This window comes from Phaethon aethereus (genome assembly GCF_964289735.1).
Source record: "Phaethon aethereus genome assembly, chromosome: 2".
NCBI lineage: Eukaryota > Metazoa > Chordata > Aves > Phaethontiformes > Phaethontidae > Phaethon > Phaethon aethereus.
In genome coordinates, this window is record NC_138582.1 from 164,495,424 (window position 1) to 164,517,931 (window position 22,508).

Below are 22,508 nucleotides of genomic sequence, written 5' to 3' on the forward strand. Positions count from 1 at the left end.
ACTAAACTGAAAACGTGACTGGCTACCAGTGCAGAAATACAAGGAGCGTAATATAGCTATAATGTAAAATATAATAGGAAAGGTCATGATTTTTGTATTGTTGAAGTTGGGAAGCACGTATGGTCCAGGATCTTGTTGTTGGGCTGGCCCGGTATGAATATAACGCAGACATACAGCCTGTGGTTTGCAGTAAACAATTCTGAGGAACTTTCTGTAGCTTTTTATGTCACTGTATTTGGAAGCTTTTCAGTATGTGTTGACCATATGTGTTACAGCATCTTCCTGTTCTCCATCTGCAGGCGCTTTGTTTTTTTCTCTTTTCTTCTTTTGAAGGCATTGAAATTCTGAGGGGGAAAGCTACAATAGAAAAGCACCCTGCATGGTGGCAAAGGTATGAGTGGAACTGAAGGTATCTGTTCAGTCAATCTCTGATGAAATGGCTTCAATGATGATGCAAAAGTTTCCCTTTCGTTTATGAGGACTATTCAGATGGTAGTTCTACCTTAGAGCTTCTAAACAGACAATTATACTTAGTACCAAGTCCTACTGCAATCTCTGAGTCAGTATTGCTGAATAGTTAATCTGTTAAAGGAAAAAAAAAAGAGTTGTAATGGTTTTGTAAATAATATTTACCACCTGAAATAAAAAGCTAAAGCATGTCTCTTGTTACAGTGAAGGGTGGGAGAACGGGGGTCAAGATCATTGGATCTTAAGTAAATAAAAATGGGGAGTGGCAGAAATACAAACAGATTGATTTTCTGCCCTTTAAAGAATCTTTATGCTGATGCAGAGAGAGATTTTACTCTGTAAAAGGCTGTATGACGAGGCTGTCAACTTCAGGTGCTAAGCTGTCAAAAAATCTTGTAACCTTTCAAGTGACTTCTGTTTATGCTCTATTAAAAATTGCAGAAAACAGCAGTGGGGACTTAACTTTTTTGCCTTCACCTATGACCTGGGGAGAGGGGGGGCACATGGAGAATGTCCACTTGCAAAATAACTTTCAGATGAATCCTCAAGAAATCAGCTTTTATGAGTGAACACCCACATGGAAATACACATTCAACTATGTATTAGTGGACTCTTATCTCCTGATCCTGCTCTAGATTAAGATGCCTCCTGCTGGGAATCTGTTCTGTCTGTGAGTCAACTACTGTCCAGATCATGAGCTGTAGAAAGTTGAGGTTTGGCTGGAGGCAGTGTCGTAAGTCTTGGTCTAGACCTAAGCTAAAGTCCAGCAAACATATTCCCTAAGGCTTATCTGCAACTGCCTTTGCCATGCCAGGGCAATCGTAATTGTCTAGTGCCTTTCCATCTTCCCACTCTTGCAAGACGTTGCAGAAGCAATGTGAGAAAGGCATATGTCGGGCATCTGACCAAGGGAGAAGGAACACAGTTGGCAGGAATGTCAAGGACAGATGGTGCTTAGCACTGTTGCTACTCCAGTTCAGCTTCCGAGGAGGTGGACTCATTTAGGAAGTCCCTGGTCTAAGAAGCTGGGCTGTGGCATATAGTCCTTCTCCTCTGTGGCCCATCAGTGTGACACAGCTTAGGACATCTTAAGCATTAAATTAGTGTAGCTGGGGTTTCTGCTGGAAGCTACACTAAGTTAGTATAGCTGAGGCTTCTTATGGAAATTAATTTTGGATACCTCAGTCACTCCCTCAAGCAGGAGCAGAGATTTTATGTCACCTCTTGTTCATGTAGTACACCATTGTCATATCAACATCTGAACATGTTCCTGACTTTATGGTGAAAGAATGGCCAGTATGTATTCATAGCTCCCACGTATTGGGTGAATGATCTCCTATGCAGATCAGAGATGACATGCAGAGACTGAGTGAGATTTTTAAGCCAAGCAGAAAGGCATCTGTTCTTGTCCATCTGAAGGGAGCGCTGCTTTTCAGGTACTGGATAAGAATGCAGAAGCTTAATAGTAGCCAGAAAGGATGAGCATGTATTGGAAAAACAAATAAGACTGGAACTAGAAAATAAATAGGTAATAAGATAGAAATATCCTAATGGAGATTAGGGTGTTTATGTTTGATTATTTGTATTTGCAGCACAACGGTCGTTGGATACAACCAAAACCAGTGAGTTTGTCCTCTGGAAGGTGAGAGGAACTGTAAAGACTACTATGCCCTGTCCACTTGTGCTGTGCAGGAAAGAAGGGTGTGAGTGCACCTCTAAGTCTTCAGCTTGAGACCTTTTCTCCCTTGAGCAGCTGTGTGTACAAAATGCACATAGAATATCTGTACAAAGAATTAGGCTACAGCAACTGCTTAGTAATCCCACGTAGCTGAAGGTGTTAGAAGGTCTTAAATATCCTTTCCAACAGACACTTGATGAAGTCATGTAGGACATATGAGTTAGATCAGTGCTGCTCATGTTTTGCACATTTAGTTGGTAACTAATAAAGCAGTGTATTATACTTACTTATAGTATAAGGATCTTCTGTAGAAATAAACCTCAGTTCCAGCTGGGCAATTGGATCCTTGTTCAAATCCTGCTGGAGTTTCTTAGCTATTTATATGGGTGTTAAACAGTACAGATAGCTTCTGAATACTTCTAATTGTAACTTTCCAGTGTCAGTCTGGGAAGCAGTTGCTTTGTGGTGCCTGTTCTGAGTTAGAAGACAATATGGGGTGAAATAGCACCTAACCAATCCCATGGACTTGAAGTGGGTAAGGATTGTTGAGGTACAGTTGAAATTACTTGTTTGGAGAGTGGGAGTTTGTGGTGAGTGAAAGGAGGGTTTGTAGGCACACCTTCAGTGTGCTGGTCAAAACAGAGTTCTTAACTGTGGCTGCCAGTAACAGCCTTACCTGATTAAACCTGGCAACATGTCCTACTTCACAATAGCCAGCACAGTAACTGCAATATATTAAATTTGCATAATTGTTGGTAAGTTGGCAAGACTGTATTGATCAGTGAGGTGGTCTAGGAGTGTAATTTTTTTTTTTTTTTAGCTAAAATAGTTGGTTGTTCTGTAGTTTATGAACTATTTGAGGTGTTCTAGGCGTGTTTCTACCTGTAGTATACTTAGTTGTATGTAAAGTCAGATTGTTAAGGATACAGACTCAATAAGAAGTACAGATTCAGAATTAGAGTAGTAACTTTGCTGGGTACATACGCTTGTAGTAGTTTCTGGGTACTTGGTAAAGGTTTTGGAGAACTGTTTTCAGGCAGCATGGAGGGTAGACTTGGTCTGCAGGTGGTTCAGAACTGCTGGATTGCTGTCTTGCTTGCAGCAGCGATTGGAATGTATCTAATGAAACGGCAGGGGACTAAAATTGGAAGAAATTAGTTTCATCCTGTTCTGTAGGCTGACTGTTGTAGTCTTTGTAGTGCTGAGGAAAGACATGACAATCCAGTGTTTCTCTAATGGTCACTGATCATGTTAGTAGCCAGTCTTATTTACTGGTCATTTGACTTACCATTTCAAGTGCAATCCTCATTGTGGACTGTCCCATAGAAAAAGTTGAAATTGAAGTAAATAAGGAATTTGATACTGCACAGAGGGACCGCATTTATGGTTGTAGAAGCAATCTTAACTTCCTAAAGATCAGAGTTCTTGGTATGTCATCTAAATGTTCTTATAATATTGCTTTTAATGCTTAGTGTCTCATCCCCTCCTCGCGTCCAGTTTGTGTATTTAAAAAACAACAACAAAACAAAAAACACCCAACAACTCTATTGCAGGGCCATTAAATTAATTTTGTACAGACAGTAGCTGTTTATGCTATTGCAGAAGTTAGAGGGTGATGTTAGTATATTATGGAGTTATAGAAAGGTTTCTCTGTCCCAAACTACCCTTTTTAACCTCTTCTATACATGCCCCTGACAAGTCAGTACAGTTCCCCTTCAGGATCGTCGCATAAAGGTTGCTTCTCAGCAGCATTGTCCAAGTCTGTCTGCCTAGTCCTTTCCCTATCAGTTTGCTCACATGGTTTCCTAATCTCTTATCAATTCCTCGCTCCTGCTATTTTCACTTCTGGTCCTGCCCTTTATGGGAACATAAATCCAACAAAGTATTCTCTTTTTTTCTTTCTTCTTCCTACCTGTTGCACTCTCTCTTCCGTGTTCCTATGGAACTTCTATTTCATGTTGCTTGTGTTTCAGTGTGGCAAAAGCTTTTTTTTTTTTTTTAAAAGAGTAATGAGAGTTGGCGATGAAGGACTTGCTTAATACATAGGAGACTGCCTGTATCCTAGAGTAGCCACTTGTAGGGGAGGTCCGGGTTTGATTCTGTAGAGCTGGACTGAAGAAGCAGTGCTGAGCCATTCTGTGGAAGCAACAAATAATTTGTCAGTGCTACATGATTGATTTTGAGCAAATCTAGCAAATGAGAATCTTGACTTTTAGCTTCCTAATATGAAGTTCTTCAGCGATCAGTAGGTATTTCAAGTTTTTTGGTTTGTTTTCTTTTTTTCTCCACTCTTCAAAGTTTTAACATATGACCAAGTTGCTGTGCATTATTACAGGGTCTAAAGGGTGCATATCTGATGGAGGGGTTAACCTTGACCAAATTCTAGGTACCTGTTGTAAAGAACTGAGGGCCAAACTGCTTTTAAAAAAAAAAAAAAAAAAAAAAAAGAAAAGTTGACATACTTGAGCAGATCTGAAGATTGTATGCATATGCATCTAAACTGACAAATGCTAAGTAAATCTAATTTAGCGTGGACTGGATTGCATGTCCTTGCTACAGACATGCCATGCCAAAACCACCCCAGCCAAGTGGATCCTATTTTTATAGATAGTGTTGGATTCATGATGCTGTATGTGAAGTAGCCTGAAGAGAATGGAACTGATTACATAACTCATCTGCTGCCTCCTTAGAAAATACAAAATTACTGTGTGAAAAGTGAACTGGACAGGCATGACATTGGAGAAATATTAATTTAAGGAGTTTGACTTAGTCAAGCCTGACACTGCTTAAGTTTCAAACTGCCTTCGTCTGTACGTAACTAGGGCTCAGATGCATATTCCAATAGCTTGCTGTTAGAAAAACATGATTTTTTAAAAAATATAACGCTTTAGTACAGAAGTCCTTTCTAATCAAGGAAGAACAATGCATTTTGTCTTTGTTCTATTTAATTTGAAAGGAAAGATGAGTCTGAAATGCAAAGTGCAAAACTATGACTGTCTGTCCAGATCTGAAACTGTGAATTTGAGTTTTGTTTTAGGGTTGGCCTTCTGCGATGGTGTTCAGTTGATTTGGAATGGTTTTTTTACTTTTTTTTTTTTTAAGGTTACTTAAATAAAACAACATAATGTTTTTACTTACAGCACTTGAAGAATCGGAAAGTGACATTTATGTGCGATTCATGAGGTCACACAAGTGTTATGACATTGTTCCAACAAGCTCTAAGCTTGTTGTTTTCGACACTACGCTACAAGTGAGTATTCTCCTTTCAGTCTGCCTTTGCTTGCAGTTCATTTTTTTTAAATGAGTGTTTCCTGAGTGTTAAATGAAATTTCATCTCTTGAAGAGAAATTCTGCCATAATGCTGTGCTTTGACTGTATAAAACCATATTGTTTCCACTGTATCTATCACGTTATTCTAGAGAAGTAGCTGGGGGAAGACTTCCTAGCAGAACAGAAAGAGATGATATAATTTGTCTTGCAGTTGGAATTACTATCTAAAAAACTTTCAGACGAGCCCAAACTTACATTGACTTCTTCATGGTTTTCAGAATTTACATAAAGATGTTTTATGTAAAGATCCCTGTGCAATAGTTAGCGTATCCAGGTGTGTTGAGCCTGTTCCCACTATATTGGTAAGACAATTTAGGACTAAAATGGATGGCGTAATTATGCAAATTATTACATTCTCCAGAAAATTTTTGTTTTCAGTTTCTCATTTTGCTTTTAATCAGTAAATCATCTGCTAGACTCTTGGCTCTGTCTGAAGAGTTTGTTTGCCAAAAGAAGGCATTAGCTGCCTGCTATAGAAACAGAGTAATCTGCTCTGCAGTGTGGTAGAAAGCTGTGGCTTTTTGTTTCCTGGATTTGCAGTTGGTGTGTTTTGGCTTGCTTTGGCTTTTGTTCGTTTCGGTGTGTTTTTTTCCTTTTAAAGATACTCCAATTCTGGCTTAACTAAGCCTTTTAAGTAGTTTTGTTCCAGAATGTTCTGCTGGATCAGACTTCAGCTTTCCACAGTCAGAGGCAACCATGTAAAAGATGCTTAGTCCTGAAATGTTCACAGAACTGTGTTGTGTGTTGGATAATTCTATATAATGCAAGATTGAGTACTGTGATCTAAAAGGTGGAAAGCTTACATTGCACAACAGGCAAAGTAATGGGATAGATCAAGAGCACTGCATGTGTACTAGTCAATTTGTACAGTGACCAACAGCATTCTTCTGGAGTTGATTATCACCTGAACAAGCAGGAACTTCTGATGTAAGCAGGCTGGGTAGTTAATTACAGGAGCCATATGTCCATTCATACTTCGTGTGGTTCTGATTCTCAGACACTTAGAACATGTAGACTGATTTGAACAGGCTGAGGTCCCTTTCACTGGAGAGTGTTTAGGCCAGGGCATACCGGTAATCTGCAGCACAGCTAAAAGCACTGGAGCTTCACTTACTGCTCAGTACAAAAAAAGCAGCTTTAACTTCAGCACTGGACTTTTTTGATTATTCAGGCACTCACTGTTGAGGGAGCTTCCTTCATCTCTTGACTCTCTTTAGACTCTGAGCACACTGAAACTTCAGTGTGTTGCCTCTGATACCTTGGTTGAGTCCTCAAAGGTAAGTATCCTATCCAGTACTAGTATTATGTTAAAACTTGAGCAGGGCTGTGGTTAAGACTCTGCCTGTGTGCCAAAGGACCTCCTGCTGCTAACTGATCTGGTAGCCAAGCAGGCAGCGCTGAATGAAACAGTTGGCCACCAGTGTCTCGTGTCAGATTATTTCTTCTGTTGCCCAGAAATCCAGACTTCTGCCAGAAAATTTTTGTCCTTAAGCACCTTGGTATCAATTGAACAGCCACTTTTATTTCACTAGGGTTCTTTAATGTTCTTTACCAGACACTGGATTTTGTGATGGAGACACCTGATCTGTGATTAGAGATGGAAAAAGATAGCCTCTGGTCTTAGAGGAAGAGCTTTCAAGCACACAGACATGTCCTACAGAGTTTAAATGTTCACATTGTTGATTTTCTTTGTATATTCCACTTCTTGACTTTTTTGATATACTTTCAGCTGCATCTGCTCTTGCATTTCACCAGTCACATGGACTCTGATTATGCAAGCACTGTAAAGTCCAATGAAGAGTATCTGTTACATTTAGGTATAATACTAATGAATACTTAACCCTACTCTGTTTTGCCACATTCCTTTTCAGAGATTTCTTTCTCTGTCTCTCAGAAGCTTGCTTCTTTGGGAGGTTGATTGTGTTGACTTTCTCACTCTCTCTGAGGGAAAAAGTTTTGCAGTTTTTCCTTTATTCTGCCTGAGAGAATGACTGTCAATTCTGGACTAAATAATTCAGACACCTTTGACCTGAAAGGTTAAATTTGGGATGGTGGTCTTTACTGACACTCCTTCAGCTCTTCTCAAAGAGTATTAGCTGCCTTTTGATTCCAGAGGGGTATTTATTCTCAGGCTGTGAGATAATCTGTTGGGAGTTTGTACCTGCAGCTTGTTGGCATGACCCACAACCTGTTGAGTTCTGAGCTGTCAGTGGTCACCTGGGTCAAAGGCTTGAGCTTGGTCACTGTTGCAGTTGGAAAGATCGATTTTCTTTATTCCATAAATCAGTTCATCTTTGGGCTCTTGGGGGAGGTCACTCATTCCTTTTAGATTCCCCAGATCTTGTGATGAATTACATAAAATCGTGCCAGATACCAGCTTTCATTGCTGGAGCTGTGTTGAGAGAATGCGATTAATGTGAAGAAGTTAGTTTCATGTCCAGTAGGTGAGCCAGTGTGAGGTAATACTTGGAGAAGCAGAGTGTGAGTGCATGAACCTTGTGAATTTTCACCATAAAGGAAAACAAATAATTTAATAGTAATGGAAAAACTTTCACCAACGCTCCACCAAAATCTCTCTCTCATTTGGGATCCCTAATGATGGTCATGGATTACAACTGGAGAAGAACAAGGTGTGCTTTGGTCTATGATTATAAGGTCATATTCTCAGTCTGCTTCTCCAGGTATTTCGAAGTGGTGGTAATAGATGGGAGCGGTAGAAGGGGAATCTGCAGTTATTCATTCAGACTGTAGTATATGACAAATGTGAACAGTATCTTGAGCTTGGGTTACTGGTGAGGAGTTGGTTTTTTTCCTCTAAACTGCATATTTTTGGACTTTGCACCATTAAATTTAATCCCAGTTGCATTACTCTCTAGTTTATAAGATCATAATACTATCGTAAAGCAGTGGCCTTCTTCGAGCATTGGCACTGTCTTCCAACTAGTTTTGCGAAACTAGGTAAATTACAGGGTTATTTAAGGGGAAACAGTAAACAGGTTGATCTGAATGCTCATCCTGGCTACACAGCTAGAAGGTCTTCTAAATACTTCTCTTCAGTATTTCCCTTTGTAGTTCTTTACCTAGCACCTTGTTCCACCTTCAACATCTTCAAAACACATATTTCTTCAGCTTGATCAATGTGGCTGGTGCACATACATGCGTCTGGAATATAAAAATAGAATAGCTTTTTTATTTAAAATAGCTGAATAGGTACCTGGTGGAGAATGTACCTAATAAGGGTAGTCAAACAAACACTTCTAAAATGTTCTTTTTGTTTTAATTTTTAATATATAAATTACTTATTTCCAGTATGTCAAGACTTTGTATCCGTTTTTATTTTGAAAACTTAGTACTCAGCTTTGTGAAACATTCAGTGTCTATGAATCCCCTCAGACTGAGAGGATTTTGCAGATATTTGTCTTTCCTGGATCTGTTTCACCTGTACCCAAATCAGTATTTCTCCTAATTTAAAAAACAAACAAAAAAGCCTGGTGACTTGAAAAAAGTTCTCTGAAGATTTGAATTCAGGTTTTCAATAGTGTTAGAGCTAAAAAAGAATATGTAAGGGCTCACTTTTTGCCTCCCTTTTAGTGTAAGCTAGTAGCAATTGGTGGAAGAAGAAGAAAAAATGGGGCTGTGTTGTGATCTAATGGCATTCTTTGAAAGATTTGCTGTTGGATTTTTAGTTGACTACAGTATCCCATCTCCCTCTACTGGTCAGCAATCGCAGCAGGCATCACATGTTTCTACCCTGGAAAATTATTCATGAGATATTGTGGAAAGTATTCTAAAACTGTTGTTAGCTGTGGGAAAACTGGAGATGTTAACTTATATAATGTGGCACAAGTCATACCGCTGAAGCAACATCTATTCATAAAAGTAAATGCTTAGTCTCGGTGTCTTTGAGGGATTTAGTGTAAAGGTTTGTAAGGAATCTTGATTTAACCCTGAGTAAGTCAGGAGATGGTAAGGTGTCACTACATTGCAAACAGAAAGAAGGCCTTAAACAGCAGCAATAGTAACTAATAAAGAGCAGGAATGGGCTGTCAGTCTCTTCAGTCCTGCTTATTTGTTGGCCATAAAGTATGGGGGCCTCTTGATTCCAGCAGCTGCCAAATGTCTTGCTGCTTCTAGTGCTAGCACACCGGTCTGGTCATGTGTATCAAGAATACACCTGTGCAACTGGCGGCTACATTAGGCTGTTGTGAAAGCAGTGGTGTATCTCATGCACTTCCGTTAGGCACCAGATCATGTGGTAAAGCAGAAGTGTGCTGTGCTTCAGCTGGAGAATGTGTCACTTGGCACAGGCTTGGTAAGCATATATACTAAAATAAATAAAATGTGCTGAGCCAAGGTCTGTTTACCTGCCTGAGGCCAACTGGCACAGCTCAGTTTGTCTTAGCTTGTATTTCCCCTAAAACAGAGTATCTGCATCTAGTCTGCTTACCTGAAGTGGTCTCTAGCCTATACTGAACCCTGAGAAGCATCAGGTATGGTCTGAGAGAGTGCTAGCTGGCACAGTTCTCTTGATTTAGACTGACAGTGGACTGTTTTTTCACCCTTTTAGTTTACTGATGCAGATGTAGCCTGTAAGTATTTGCTCCTCATAAAGATTTATAGAATCATATTGAACTCCAGTTCAGTGCTGTGGCTTTCCCTTGCCTCTGACCCATGAGTACTCCTTGTTCATGACAAGCTCCAGCCTTTTGCTTTTTTCCAGAGAAGATGCTATCTCTGCTTGACACACATTAAAGAAACTTTTTAAAGTCTGATCTGACCAGGAAAGGAGTCAAGACACAATTAGATGTTATGAGCTATCCTGTGAAGTTTGGAAATTTGACTCTGTGGATTGCGGAGAAACTAAGCAAGTTGCAACAGTGTGCAGCTCACAGTGGATAAACTGTCTTTATAATTGCCCAAGATGCAAACAATAGGAGAAAAAACACTTCACAGCCCCTTTGAGGAGGTTAGGAGAGTTGTCCCCTGAAGGGCTACTCTGTGAATGAGCATTCACTTACTGTTGTTCTTCATTCTAATTATTCAGTAAATGGATCTGGATTATCTTTATAATAGACTCCAGGAAAACACTGAGCTGAATGTAGATCTACTGGTTACCAGCTTGTGTCTTCAGCACAGTATTTGAGTACATGTGTTAATGCATTTCATGTGGCAATGATCTGGGGAAATAGGTGTTCTGTTTGTTGGTTTGAACTTGTATCGGCTACATACAAGTGACACAGCAATCTGATTGTTTTCCTTTTCCTTTGAAACAGATATTAATGCTTTGAAGGAAAACAGGAATCTTAGTAATTCCTTTATTAAATTCAAATGTCAACAAAATATAGCACTTTGCTCACGTTCTATCAGTCAGATTACTTTTCTCTAGTAGTACTAATATAATCTACTAATGTGATTTCACTATTTTCCTTGTTACTGCATACGTTTGACTTTGTAATGTTTTCCTTAGAGACCAATGCATTTCCCTATTCCCCATCCTGAACTCTATTTGAATTTTTAAAGGAAATGGCTCCTACCTAGCTTACAGCAGTCTCTGAAGCTTAGCTCTGTAAGCTTACTTAAGGCCAGATTTTTGTCTGGCATTCAGACAAGTTTATTACTTAATTTGTTTTGACTTTACCCAGCCTACATAAAGATGAGAAGGACTGGCTTATTTTGTAGCGCAGAGCAATTAACCCTCCAAGAGGAATGTAAAAGGTAAGTATAAGGCAGGGACTTTGCTGCTCCATATGAAGCAGCGATGTGCAGTACCAAGAATGGTACGTTAGCAAACGTAGTGGCTGTGTCTTGTGAAGTTTGTATAAGCTCTTGTGGGGTGAAAAGCTCTAACCTTTGGCTAAATGATATTCTTAACTGTTAAAAGCAAATTTATGTTTTAATACTAAAACATGTAGCTTTTGCTCATTATGACCTTGAAGCTGTTTTTAAAGTATTTGTCCAGCACTACTTCATAAACTAATAAAAATGATGTTTATGTGGAAACAGTCATCAGAATAAGCTTTTGGAATCCTAGAGACTCTTTCCTTTTATATCGTGAAGAAATCTTGGACAATTTTGTGACTTGAAGGTTAGATTATTTAATCTTTCTGTTTAATGAAATTATGTTGGTAATGGACCAGATGTTGTTATCGCTAATGTAGGCTTTTGTCAGTAAGCATCACATGCTAGTAAGAGCTCAAATATCACATAACTAGAAAAATATTTGGAACAATCTTCTGGAAACTTCTTTAGTGGTTTAACAAGCTGGAAGTAAGTATAACTTCTGCAGAACATGCAATGGATTCCACATTAGAAGAGTGGAAGAGGATTTGTATGTCTCTTCCTTGTGCTGACTCTATTCAGTAAATGGATTTATTATACTTGTTCTTCCTTCCAGGTCATTCTTGACTGGGGTGTTGCCTCTCTCCAAGGTAATGAGATAGACCAGACTTCAGGGAAGAATGCTCTAGAATATTTTGCTTCCAGAAACACACAGCAGACTCTGTGTCTGCTGTTGCAACAGAGTTCTCACAGCTTTACAAAAGGATTGTCAGTCTGTTTCTTAATTGGCTCTGAGGTTTTTCCTCGTTGAAGCTGCTAAATTTAAACTAACATACTGTCTGCATTTTTGAGGAGTGTGAGCACCTCTCCTTGCTTACCCACCCCACAGAATTATACGAGAATAGTGTAATTTAGCATCTAACTGGCATGTGGTCTGAGACAGATGAGCAGGCCACATAAAACCTCCCTTCGTTACGATCAGGCTGCAATCAGTAGTGTAATGTGGGAAGACTTGTGTTTTTTCAGAGCTGCTCTGGTTGCTTGTATGCAACAAGCAAAGGAGTTTGATTCCTGCAGCTCTCAAAACCAATAGGAAGCAGTCATTCCTGGACCTTGGAGGAAGATGATGAGTTCATTGTACTAATTAAGCAGAATTTTTTTGGTATACACAGGGTGTAGGTAAAGTGTTTGTGCTTGGCTGAGTGAAAGTCATGCATCATTCTTCATGCCTTCCCTGCTCCACCACCACTTTTTCTGGTGAGATCTTTCTGGTAAAATCTGTGAAAGAATTTCTGTACCCTTCCCAATGCAGCTGGTCCCAGTGGCTCTGCTTATGAGGCTTACCTAATGTCTTACTACTTAGCCCATTGTGGCAACAGAAATTCTGGCTTGAAGGGACACCCTCCCCTCCCCCCCCACCCCTCCCGAACCAGAGCTGTGATTTTTTTTTTTTTTAATTAGAATTCTTAGGCTCCCCTCAAACAGCAGGTGGAAGTATCAGCAGAGTATCGTATGGAGATGGAATAACAGAGTTGACTGTAATCATGGACCAGTGGCTATCTAGAAGAGGTCCTGATTAAATCAGCACAGGTGTGGTGTTAGAGGGAGAAGGAGAGCCCTTAATTGCCAGCTACAATGTGGGCATATTGACACGGAGTATCAGTTAAGGTCTCAGTTTGGTGTCTTCAGTTGGATTGGGACCTTTTTATGTGGATGTGGTGTGGGGAAGATTTCTGTATGTGGACATAGTACCTCCTCTCTGGGGAGAAATCTAGAACATGTGCCTGCGTACTTTAACTTGAGTATAAGACACTACCTATTATTTCTGGGGTTTGGCTTGGGTCTGAAGGGTATTACTCCATCAGCTCTAAAGTTTTACTAAGTACTCTATGGCCATTAGTAGTACATTAACTACCAGGAGTGTTCCCTTTCCACCTCCTGTGAATGCAGAAGAGAACTGAATTTTGATCTGGTTTCATGTAAACTTTCCAAAATTCAACATGAGTTAGAGGAGCTGCTTGTGGATATTTGTCGGTTGGCCTTTTTCAGATGTTAAAGCAAATGCAGCCTCTCAGTTAATAACAGGTTTGTCTCATTTTTCTCTACTGTACTTAAGGGTGTGATAAGGTAAAGGAGGAAACTCTTCTCTTCAAGACCTCCTTGGACCTTGCCTGAGGCAAAAGTCTTTATTGTTATGTCTTTATAAAAAAGGCTAGTTAAGGCCTTAGTCCTTCAAGGAGGAAATGCTTCTACCAAGTTCATAGACCAAAGAAAAAAATAATTGGAAAATAAATTTGAATGCAACAGTCATCATGCTGAGATAGTTGGTTGTAGTCTTGCATACTGGTTTAGTCCCTCCAGACAAGCCAATTTATAAAAACACTGAACTGTGTATATGCACTGTAAAAGAGGATTTTAACTTTTTAATATAGCTCCTTTACAGGACCATAGTTTGTTGTAACTTAAAAGGATGTCTGGATTGGATGTTACAGCTTTATTTGAATGAAAAAAAAAAAAGGAATTGCAAGTTAATGTTTAATATCCTTCCCAATGTTTTGTTGTCCACTTTTTGGGAAACGGAAAGTCAAAGCAATTAATGGTCACCTAAACAGAGAGCAATTCCTGGGAGAACTTTAACTGTTTCCTGATAGTAAGTATCATCCCTAGATTACAAGTTAGTAGAGGTGTTTTTTCAGTTTTCTCTTGACCGTGTGGAAAGCTGATGTGGAAATTCTCTGGAAATTGATCCACCTCCCTGAAATTTCTTTGCTTCAAATCTTGTGTTTGGGAAGAATTACCCTCTCTTCAGTTGAACATGTTTAAATGTCATTGCCGTCTGGGTGTGAATTGCTTCAAAGCAAAAGTGCATGACTTATTTGAAGAATATTTAGCTTGTACTGTTTTTGTATTATCAAGGTGATGATCAGGGGGTCTGGGGATGAATGCTGGAGTCCTTGATTCCAGTTTAGGTCACAAAAGTTTTCAGGTCATAGAAATAAATTCTTAGAAGATGATGCTGACAGTGTGGAAGAGGAGGGTTGCCCAGAGAGCTTTCTGTGGCAAAGTTGTACTTTCAACTTAGTATTGTGTTTTTTCTATGTTCCCAAATACTGTATCACAAGCCACTGTTCAAGTGAAAATCGGGTGGTTAGCCTTCTCCAGTGGACCGTGTTGCATTACCTGGGATCCAAAGACTTTCAGTAGAAGGTGAGAGTGAGTAAGGGGAAAAAAGACAGTGTGAGCACCACCAGTCATTGTTGAAGGGTATGTTTCAGATAAGAAAAGGTTATAACTTGCTGGACCTGAGAGTGGACTTGTACTCTCTTTGGCACTGTGTTAGTATGACTCAAGTCGTTGGTTACCTTGTATTGCCTCTTTGCTGGCTGCGTTGTCAAACAAATACACAAAACCAGTGATGAATTCCTTGTATGAGATCTGCCTTACAGCCTCTGATACTGAAGCAGCACTACCTGAAATCCTAGTGATGTGAGGGAGTAGCAGGAGAGACATGTTATAAACGTGTCTTATTGCAACTAGATCATCAGGATTGCCTCTCCCTCATGCAGTAGCTGAGATTCTTCTTTTTTTTTTTTTTTTTTTTTTTTGTCCCGCCTCTCTTTGAGATCTGCTAAGATTTGGGCAGCAGAGAATTTGCCATGCTACTCTAAAGAAGTAACATCCTGTTGATGTTGGGCTAGAAACTGTTGTCCCATTCCTCACATTTTCACATCGAAAGCATTTGAGAGTCAGTCAGCTCACAAACACGTTTAGACCAAGGGAGTAAAGTGTAGGTTGCCCAGTTTTTATGCAGTACAAAGGTCACAGCAGAGGCCTAATGGTTTTCCTGTCATAACAAAGACCAGTTGTACTACTCTTGGTCTTACTTGGTAAGAACTATTGAAATGCAAGTGTTTAGCCTGTAATAGAGAAGTTTTGCGGTAACTTTTTCTTGTGCCCTCATGCTCTAACAGTGAGAACAAAGACTATATTCTAGAATGACTTTGCCATATTTGCTCATATTGTGAAGATATATATACTGTTATCCCTTGAAAATGGAAAACTTTTTTCCCCCTTTACAAGGGACCCATTGAGAAGGCACTCCATGCCTTGCTGTTTCATACTTAAGGCATATATGGGTATATGAGTTTAACCTTCTACAATATTTCTTCAGCTTTTCTTATCCAATTTGCTAAGACTGAACGCCTTCCTTTTGAGAATTTCTTTCAACTACGTATCAGATTTTGTATTTTGTTATGTTGGGAAGGGTTATTGTTTCTCAGTGATTGCCTGAAAGATTTGGTTTTGATATTGTGATCTGCACGTGAATTTTCCAAGGCATGTTTTCCCTGTGAGTTTTGTAGCCCTGAAAAATCATCATGAGACAAGACCGGGAATTTGTGAACTTTTTCAGTGAAAATGACAATGAATGTTCTAGCTCATCCATCCATCAGGAATCAAAGTGTCAAGGATCAGCTGGGTCTGATACTGCTTTTATGGGAGCTCTGTGCCAATAAATAAAAAGGAGCTTCTTTCTAGTTTCTTCTGATAAAATAGACATTTCTTGGGGTTACATTAGGGGCTTTTCAGTGAAGTAAAGCTAATGCCCTGGTGTTGGTTTATACAGTGAGAGATGAGGCAAGAGAGATACACATTTATCATCTTGCCCTTGGATGGCAGCCATACCACAGAAGTTCTGGCAGATCTTTTAACACCGTCCATGCTAGTAGCCTTTTTGCATCATCCTCTTGCTTGGTACTGGCAGATCTGAAGGTGTTCCATAACTATGTTTCTTCTGTTATCTTCTAGCTTTTCCCAGTTAACTTTGGCATTGAGACAGTGGTGTCGAGTTGTGTATTTTTCAGCACAGTGGTGATCTCTACTCTACTTAGCACTGACAATTTAGCACCAGGAACTAGGACAGCTGTTCTCTCTCAAAATCTTGTCAAGGCTAAGAACCTTTTTGTGAAGCAAATGAAACAAATGATTGCAACAGCAGCAGTCACCCTCCTTACCTTATGGGATACTCAATTTTTGGAAAAGAGCTCATCCTCAGTTTTCCTTTCCGATGCTTCCCTCATTCATAGATGTTTACTTGAGAGAGTATTTCTGCAAGGGCTTGTAAGATTACTGGTCTGGTGTCTCGTAATGAGGAGTGTCGCTTTCAGTATTTCCAGTCAGTGAGGAAAATCTTTTTTTGTAGTCTGGTGAAATTTTCTGTCTACCTTTGTTTCTGGTGTCACTGCCTGGTAATCAAGGTATTTTGGAGCTCACTAGCCATAAGAGACAATGTTTTCCAAATATTCTACTACCTGAAAAACAGAGCTTCCTATGCATGGGTCTAACTCAATCTTTCTTGGTAATGACTGTTATATTGGAAGAGGCCACATCCTCCTTAAGACTTACAGTGGAAATCTTTGGATGGTCTGCAGAAGCAGTGACCTCCAGAAGTCCAGTCTAACTTGAATTAGTGTCTTCTTTTATTCAGCGTATTCACAGTTGGTGTAATGAGTTCTGGTAGTAAGAAAAGTTTGGTTCTGTTCTGCTCCCTGTAGTGTAATAGCACCTATTGCTGAGATGATCTATGATACATGAAGGATTTCAGCCACTGTGTTCCTTTGCTATAATATGACCCTTCTACTTGAGGGACAGAATGTTGGAGAAGACAGGTAGTCACATGAAGTGGGATCCCTCATCTACTTGTAAATGCTAGACATCTTATAGTCAGTGAGGGGAGAGATGGCATCTGTGGGATACAACTTAATCTCTGTCCAAGGCTGAGTCATGCCACAGAAATGACTGTTTCCCCCAATTGGCTATGAAGTGATGCGGTGAATATGCATGGTCAGCATATATGTCAGAACATCCTTTAAATTTGGGCAGATAAATCCCATTTTTAATGGTTCATTATGTTTGTTAGGACCACTACCTGGTTAATAAGAACAAAAGTGCTTTGTTTAAAGAATGTTTGTACATGGTGTTGAACAGCAACAATCTATGGGATCTGGCTGACGAACAATGGTTTTGTGAAGGTCAGGCCAGTCCAGCACTCAACATCAGAGAAAAGAGCAACACTGGTGGGGTTGAGAATTAACAGCGCTGTTGGAGGCCCAAAGATGGGACATGGTAGAGCTCTTCAAAGGCTACAGACTATATATAATCTGAAAAGAAGGTCCTTGTGGGTATTTTCTGCATGAACACCACTGAAACATCTAAATGTGCTGGATGGAAGCCCAGTTCCACACCCCAGTGCTTTGGCTGTCCACCAAGCAGTACTTTGGGCAACTGAAATTGGTAAACCACAGAAACTAAAAGAAAGTGTGAGTGGATGAGTGTATGTTTGTGCTTGCAAGCAGCCTTGGCAAATAAGAATGGAGTTGTGTTTTTGCTTTGTCTCTTATTTAAGTCAGGTAAGTACAAATATTTACGTTAAGAACTGATGGCATTGTTGTTTTATTTAAAAGGTAACTGTATAACACTTTCTACTATAAAACTGAAGAAAACAGTAAGAATGTCACTTCAGCTGTGGTCTAGGAGGACAGCCCAGAGGGATGAGTTTAAGTATTTCTTTACTAAATTTTGATGATTTATTACATCAAATGTTTAATGTCCTAATACCCAAGCTGAACTTATTGTCTTTTATGAAGGATTTAAGAACTCTGAGCTATCTCAGTAGCTGTATCTGTTCAGCAGCCCTCAGTCATTCCAAAATCTGTCTGTTAAAGCTAGACAAGACAGCATCTAACTGAAGATTCTTGAGATTCTTGGAGACAAATAACTTGCAAATAAATCAAACAGAATCAGGGCAAGAACTGATCCTTTGAGGAAACTTTTCTTCTGGATTGTCTACAAGCTCAGCTTCTTGCCTAGTATATTTTTTTGAATTTTCTCTGTTGAAGTATCATTTCTGAATCTAAAACAATACCTCAATTTTACCATCTTGCCCATCTGAACATTGTGCTAGGTAGTGTTCTTTGCTACTGTGTCTGAGAAAGTAGTAGCAAGGATTTGCAGGTTGCCTGAAGGCCTATAGTTAGCTCTCTACATCTCTTCTGCTGTGGGCATGCTTCTTTTCCAAATTATCCATTACAGAGTCTGTAAACTTGCTTGAGGAGTTTTGTTGTGTGATTACTATCTGGAAGAAAGCTATTTCCCCTCTGGCTTTAATAGACTAGCTGTTACCTTCTTGTTCTGATACAGCTTGAACATCTTACTCTTGTGGAAGACTTGGGATGTAAGTTGGCAGTGACCATTAACTCGTGTGATAGCTATTATTATGGAAAGATATCAAAGCTGAAGGCTTGTTTGATGAAGAATGGTTAGAACTTACTTTTCCCCAAGGTGGAGTTAGTCTGTGTGAACTCACTTCTGTCTCATACCTGCTCCCCAGATAGTTCACTGCTGTTAGCTTTTGCTGCATTAACTGTAAGTGTGATGCTGTTGTGTGGGAACACTTCATGTGTCTGCCTGGAGGGTTTCTTTGTGATTTCAGTCTTCTGAAATCTGGTGGGTTTGGTAATGTTTGTTTTACCTGACTCCTCATGTCAGTGAGGTGGCTGAATATGTCTGGGACCTTCCTATTTAACCATTTTCTAGATAAATATTACGTGGTGTGTATCTTACAGTCCTATTTGTGGTCCTGGATATCTCTTCCCCCATATGGCTTCTTCAATTTTAATGCAGTTAAAATGCAGTGGTGGTTGCAGCAGATCATTATTCCTGTTCATTGATGATATGGCAGAAGCATCTGTAAAATCAGGAGGCAGCTTTGAGAATTGTCATCTGCTGAAGTCAGGAGAGGAAATTTCCTTCTCATGGTCAGAGAAAGCAGTTGGACTGCATAGAGGTTGCAAGAAATATGGATTCCTTTCAGAAGTGTAATCTTAAAGCTTGGAGTTCATGTACAGTAGGGTAACACCAGGTGTTTGAAACGTTCACTGCAAATTACTGAACTGTAGACAGAGACGATGTGTTCTGGTGCAGAATAGAAGTCTTACTAACTTTTAAAAATTTAAACTGCTACATTATAACAAGAAGTCTAATCTAGATGGAGATTCTGTCAAATGTCATATGACACTGGTTATCATATGGGTGGCTTTGCAAACTTTTCCGAGAACGTTGTAGCTAACAATGGCAGACTTTTTTCTTCCAACCTACATTTTTTTTGTTTGCCCCTACTTTTTTGAATGCTGATTCCGTTGACTGTGAAACCCTTTATTCCTGACTTTGTTGTGGAGAGGAGCCCATTGGTACCTAATGTAAAGTAGACACTTAAGATACCACTGTATAATCGTGGTCTGTTCAGATTGCAATCATCAGGCAATTGCAGTTGCTCCAAATAACACAGAAATACCCAGGAGCAATTTCATGGATGTAGAGGTATAGATTGGTGATGTCCTAGTTTTGTGCCAGGACAAGACCTGGACAAGAACAATCATTTCTATTTTGAGTTTTCCAAGTGAAGACTGTTTAGGTGTGTGGATGGGACAGGAATGGTAACGTGCTCCTTTTGAGAATGACACTATAACCTTATAACCTCTGATTCAGAAACTGGGGACAGTTAATTAAAAAAGAAAGGATTTGTTTATGTTTTTTTAGCAGCAAAACAAGCTAGCTAATCCTTGTAACTTTCAGTCATGTTTAAAATATCAAGCAGTTCCTTTTAATTTGTATAAATTGTGAGTCTAAAAGCTGGAGAGAGCTGTTTTAGTCTTTTTAATGCAGCTGTTGCTGTAGTGAACATTAACTCGAATATAGCACAGTCTTCAAATGTTAAGCTGGGTGTGATAATTACGTTCATTTAGATTTATTTAAAATGTCATAATTTTGGAGGGTATAACTTTTATGGATAATACCAAACAGGAATGAATTTGAGGTTAGTGAGCATACCTTCTCAGCTTACTTGTTCATCTGAGGCTTTCACATAGAATATGCAGATAACAAAACATGTTTGTTTGGGGCCTGTTGTGATAGCACAAGGGGTAATGGCTTTAAACTAAGAGAGTTAATTCAGACTAGATAGAAAGAAGAAATTTTTTCCCAATGAGGGTAGTGAAACACTGGCCCAGGTTGCCCAGAGGGGTGATAAATGCCCCATCCCTGGCAACATTCCAGGTCAGGTTGGACGGGGCTCTGAGCAACCTGATCGAGTTGAAGATGCCCCTGCTTATTGTAGGGGGGATGGACTAGATGACCTTCAAGGTCCCTTCCAACCCAAACTATTCTATCATTCTATGAAAACAAAAAACACGTCTGGTTTTGATAGGTTTTTAACTGTTTTAGAAGTAAAAGGCTTAAGGGTTTGTTTTTGCTGTGTGTGGATTTTGTTCTGTTTTGAATACCAGCTACCTGTTTATACTGCACTTTTTTCCTAGTAACTGGGAAAACTCTTGTGTTGGTATGCTAAATTAAGAGCAAAGATTAGTTGTTCATTCTTTTGCAGGTAAAGAAAGCCTTTTTTGCTTTGGTGGCAAATGGTGTGAGAGCAGCTCCACTGTGGGAGAGTAAAAAACAGAGTTTTGTAGGTAAGTAGTTCTAACATTATTCATGATTACTTGAATTTCCAGGGTGCTTTACTGTTGCAGAAGGTGGTCTGGGGCTAGCCATGGTCTAACATCCTAGAGCTATACTGGCAAAGAGGGTTTCTTTTTTCTCCTTGTAAGGAATGAAATGTCGCTAGCTTTCATAGTGTCATTGTACTTTGAGAACAGTGATGATTCTTCTAGGTCCTGAGATTCTGAAATTTGGTCTCTAATATGTGCATTTCACTGTGTATTTAAAAATGTATCACAAAAAAGAAATTTGAGAGTAGGAAATATATAAAGAAGAATTTAATGTTACAGTATCTTAATATACATGCGATATGAGCATGTCTTTCTCTGCACATTCTCAGGAAGGTGCACTGAGAAATCCTTAAATACAAGAATTCATGTTGAATGTTAAAGATATGTCCCATATTGGGAGATAAACATTAGATCTATGTATTGCTTTTTTTAAAGTAATTTAATTAATTGCCACAACAATAATCTTAAAAAATTCGATCTGTTGCAGTTAGAAAACAGGGTCATAGTGGCAGTTACAAATGTTATTATATCTACTTCTTGAGACCTGGAATGTAGATTGGGGATTCTTGGAAATGAATGGTAGATACTTTATAAAGCATTTGTTAAAATATTTTAACTGCAAGGGGGGAGGAGCAGTAGTTTCACAGAATACATCATAGAAATGCTGTGTGTCTTTTATGTTTAATTTCATTTTCTATCTGTAATTAAGCTCTAGTGATTTAAAGCTGACCTCCAGATTAACTTTTCCCTTACCCATTTCTTAGTTTCTTCAGTTTAGATGTAAGAGTAGTAAACAGTGGAGCAATTACATCTTCTCAAATTTAGAACTTGAAAGCTCAAAAAAGATTAATGTTTTCAGATAACTAAACTAATGATCAATATTATATTATATAGTTTGGTGTTAGTGGTTAAAAGGTATATACTATGGCTGTACTATCTCTCTTTTAAAAAAAAAAAGTCATATTTTGATTCAGATATTGAGGATTACTGTGGAAATGATTAAAGAACCATTTAATAAGTAATATTCAAAACAATGGATTATTACTGTTCCTTCATTTGAGTCTGAGATTCTGCTTGACTTGGCAAGTACATAATGAGAACGTGTCTTACTTGAAAAGAAAATGAAAGGCAAGAATAGACCTCCAACCTTTAAACATGTTCTAAACCCCCTCTTTTCTTTCCATACTTCTGGGGTGAATGCAGGCTGAATTCAAGGTTTTCTTTGGGTCAGATTGAAAGAAGAGAAGCACATAGGTTATCATTTTGAATATTAATTCAGACCTGTGTTGTTATTCTGAAGTACTGTAGCAATGTGAAAGTGAATATACGTAGTTCTATAATTCTACTGTTGATCAGTCCAATACAAATACTATGTTACATGGATTAAATGTTTACTAGATTATATATTGTGAATATAAATAGGGAAAATACTTGGAAGTTCTATGTTAAGTATATATCTGAAGAAAATTTTTTTTATGTATCACTTGTTACAGGAATGTTAACAATTACAGATTTCATTAACATACTGCATAGATACTATAAGTCTCCGATGGTAAGTATTACCGTTAAGCTATACTTCTATCATTTGCCATACAGTACAGAGACTGAAATATCAGACTGAAAGATTGATGATGATTGTTATTATTTAAGTCTTTGGAAGCTTAGATATGTCATGGGTATACTCACTGCAGGGT

General features: G+C 38.9%; 1 protein-coding gene across 3 annotated transcripts in view; it reads left to right on the plus strand.

The window, feature by feature from the left end:
- PRKAG2 (protein kinase AMP-activated non-catalytic subunit gamma 2) overlaps positions 1 to 22,508 on the plus strand; it is a gene marked incomplete at its 5' end in the record, with an annotated part of 237,177 nt that overhangs the window by 198,244 nt on the left and 16,425 nt on the right. For all 3 annotated transcript variants that reach the window (XM_081996735.1, XM_081996736.1, XM_081996737.1), the window contains 3 exons: positions 5,287 to 5,396; positions 20,694 to 20,775; positions 22,308 to 22,366. In XM_081996735.1, coding sequence (XP_081852861.1) covers positions 5,287 to 5,396; positions 20,694 to 20,775; positions 22,308 to 22,366 — 251 coding nt within the window. The remainder of the gene's footprint in view (positions 1 to 5,286; positions 5,397 to 20,693; positions 20,776 to 22,307; positions 22,367 to 22,508) is intronic.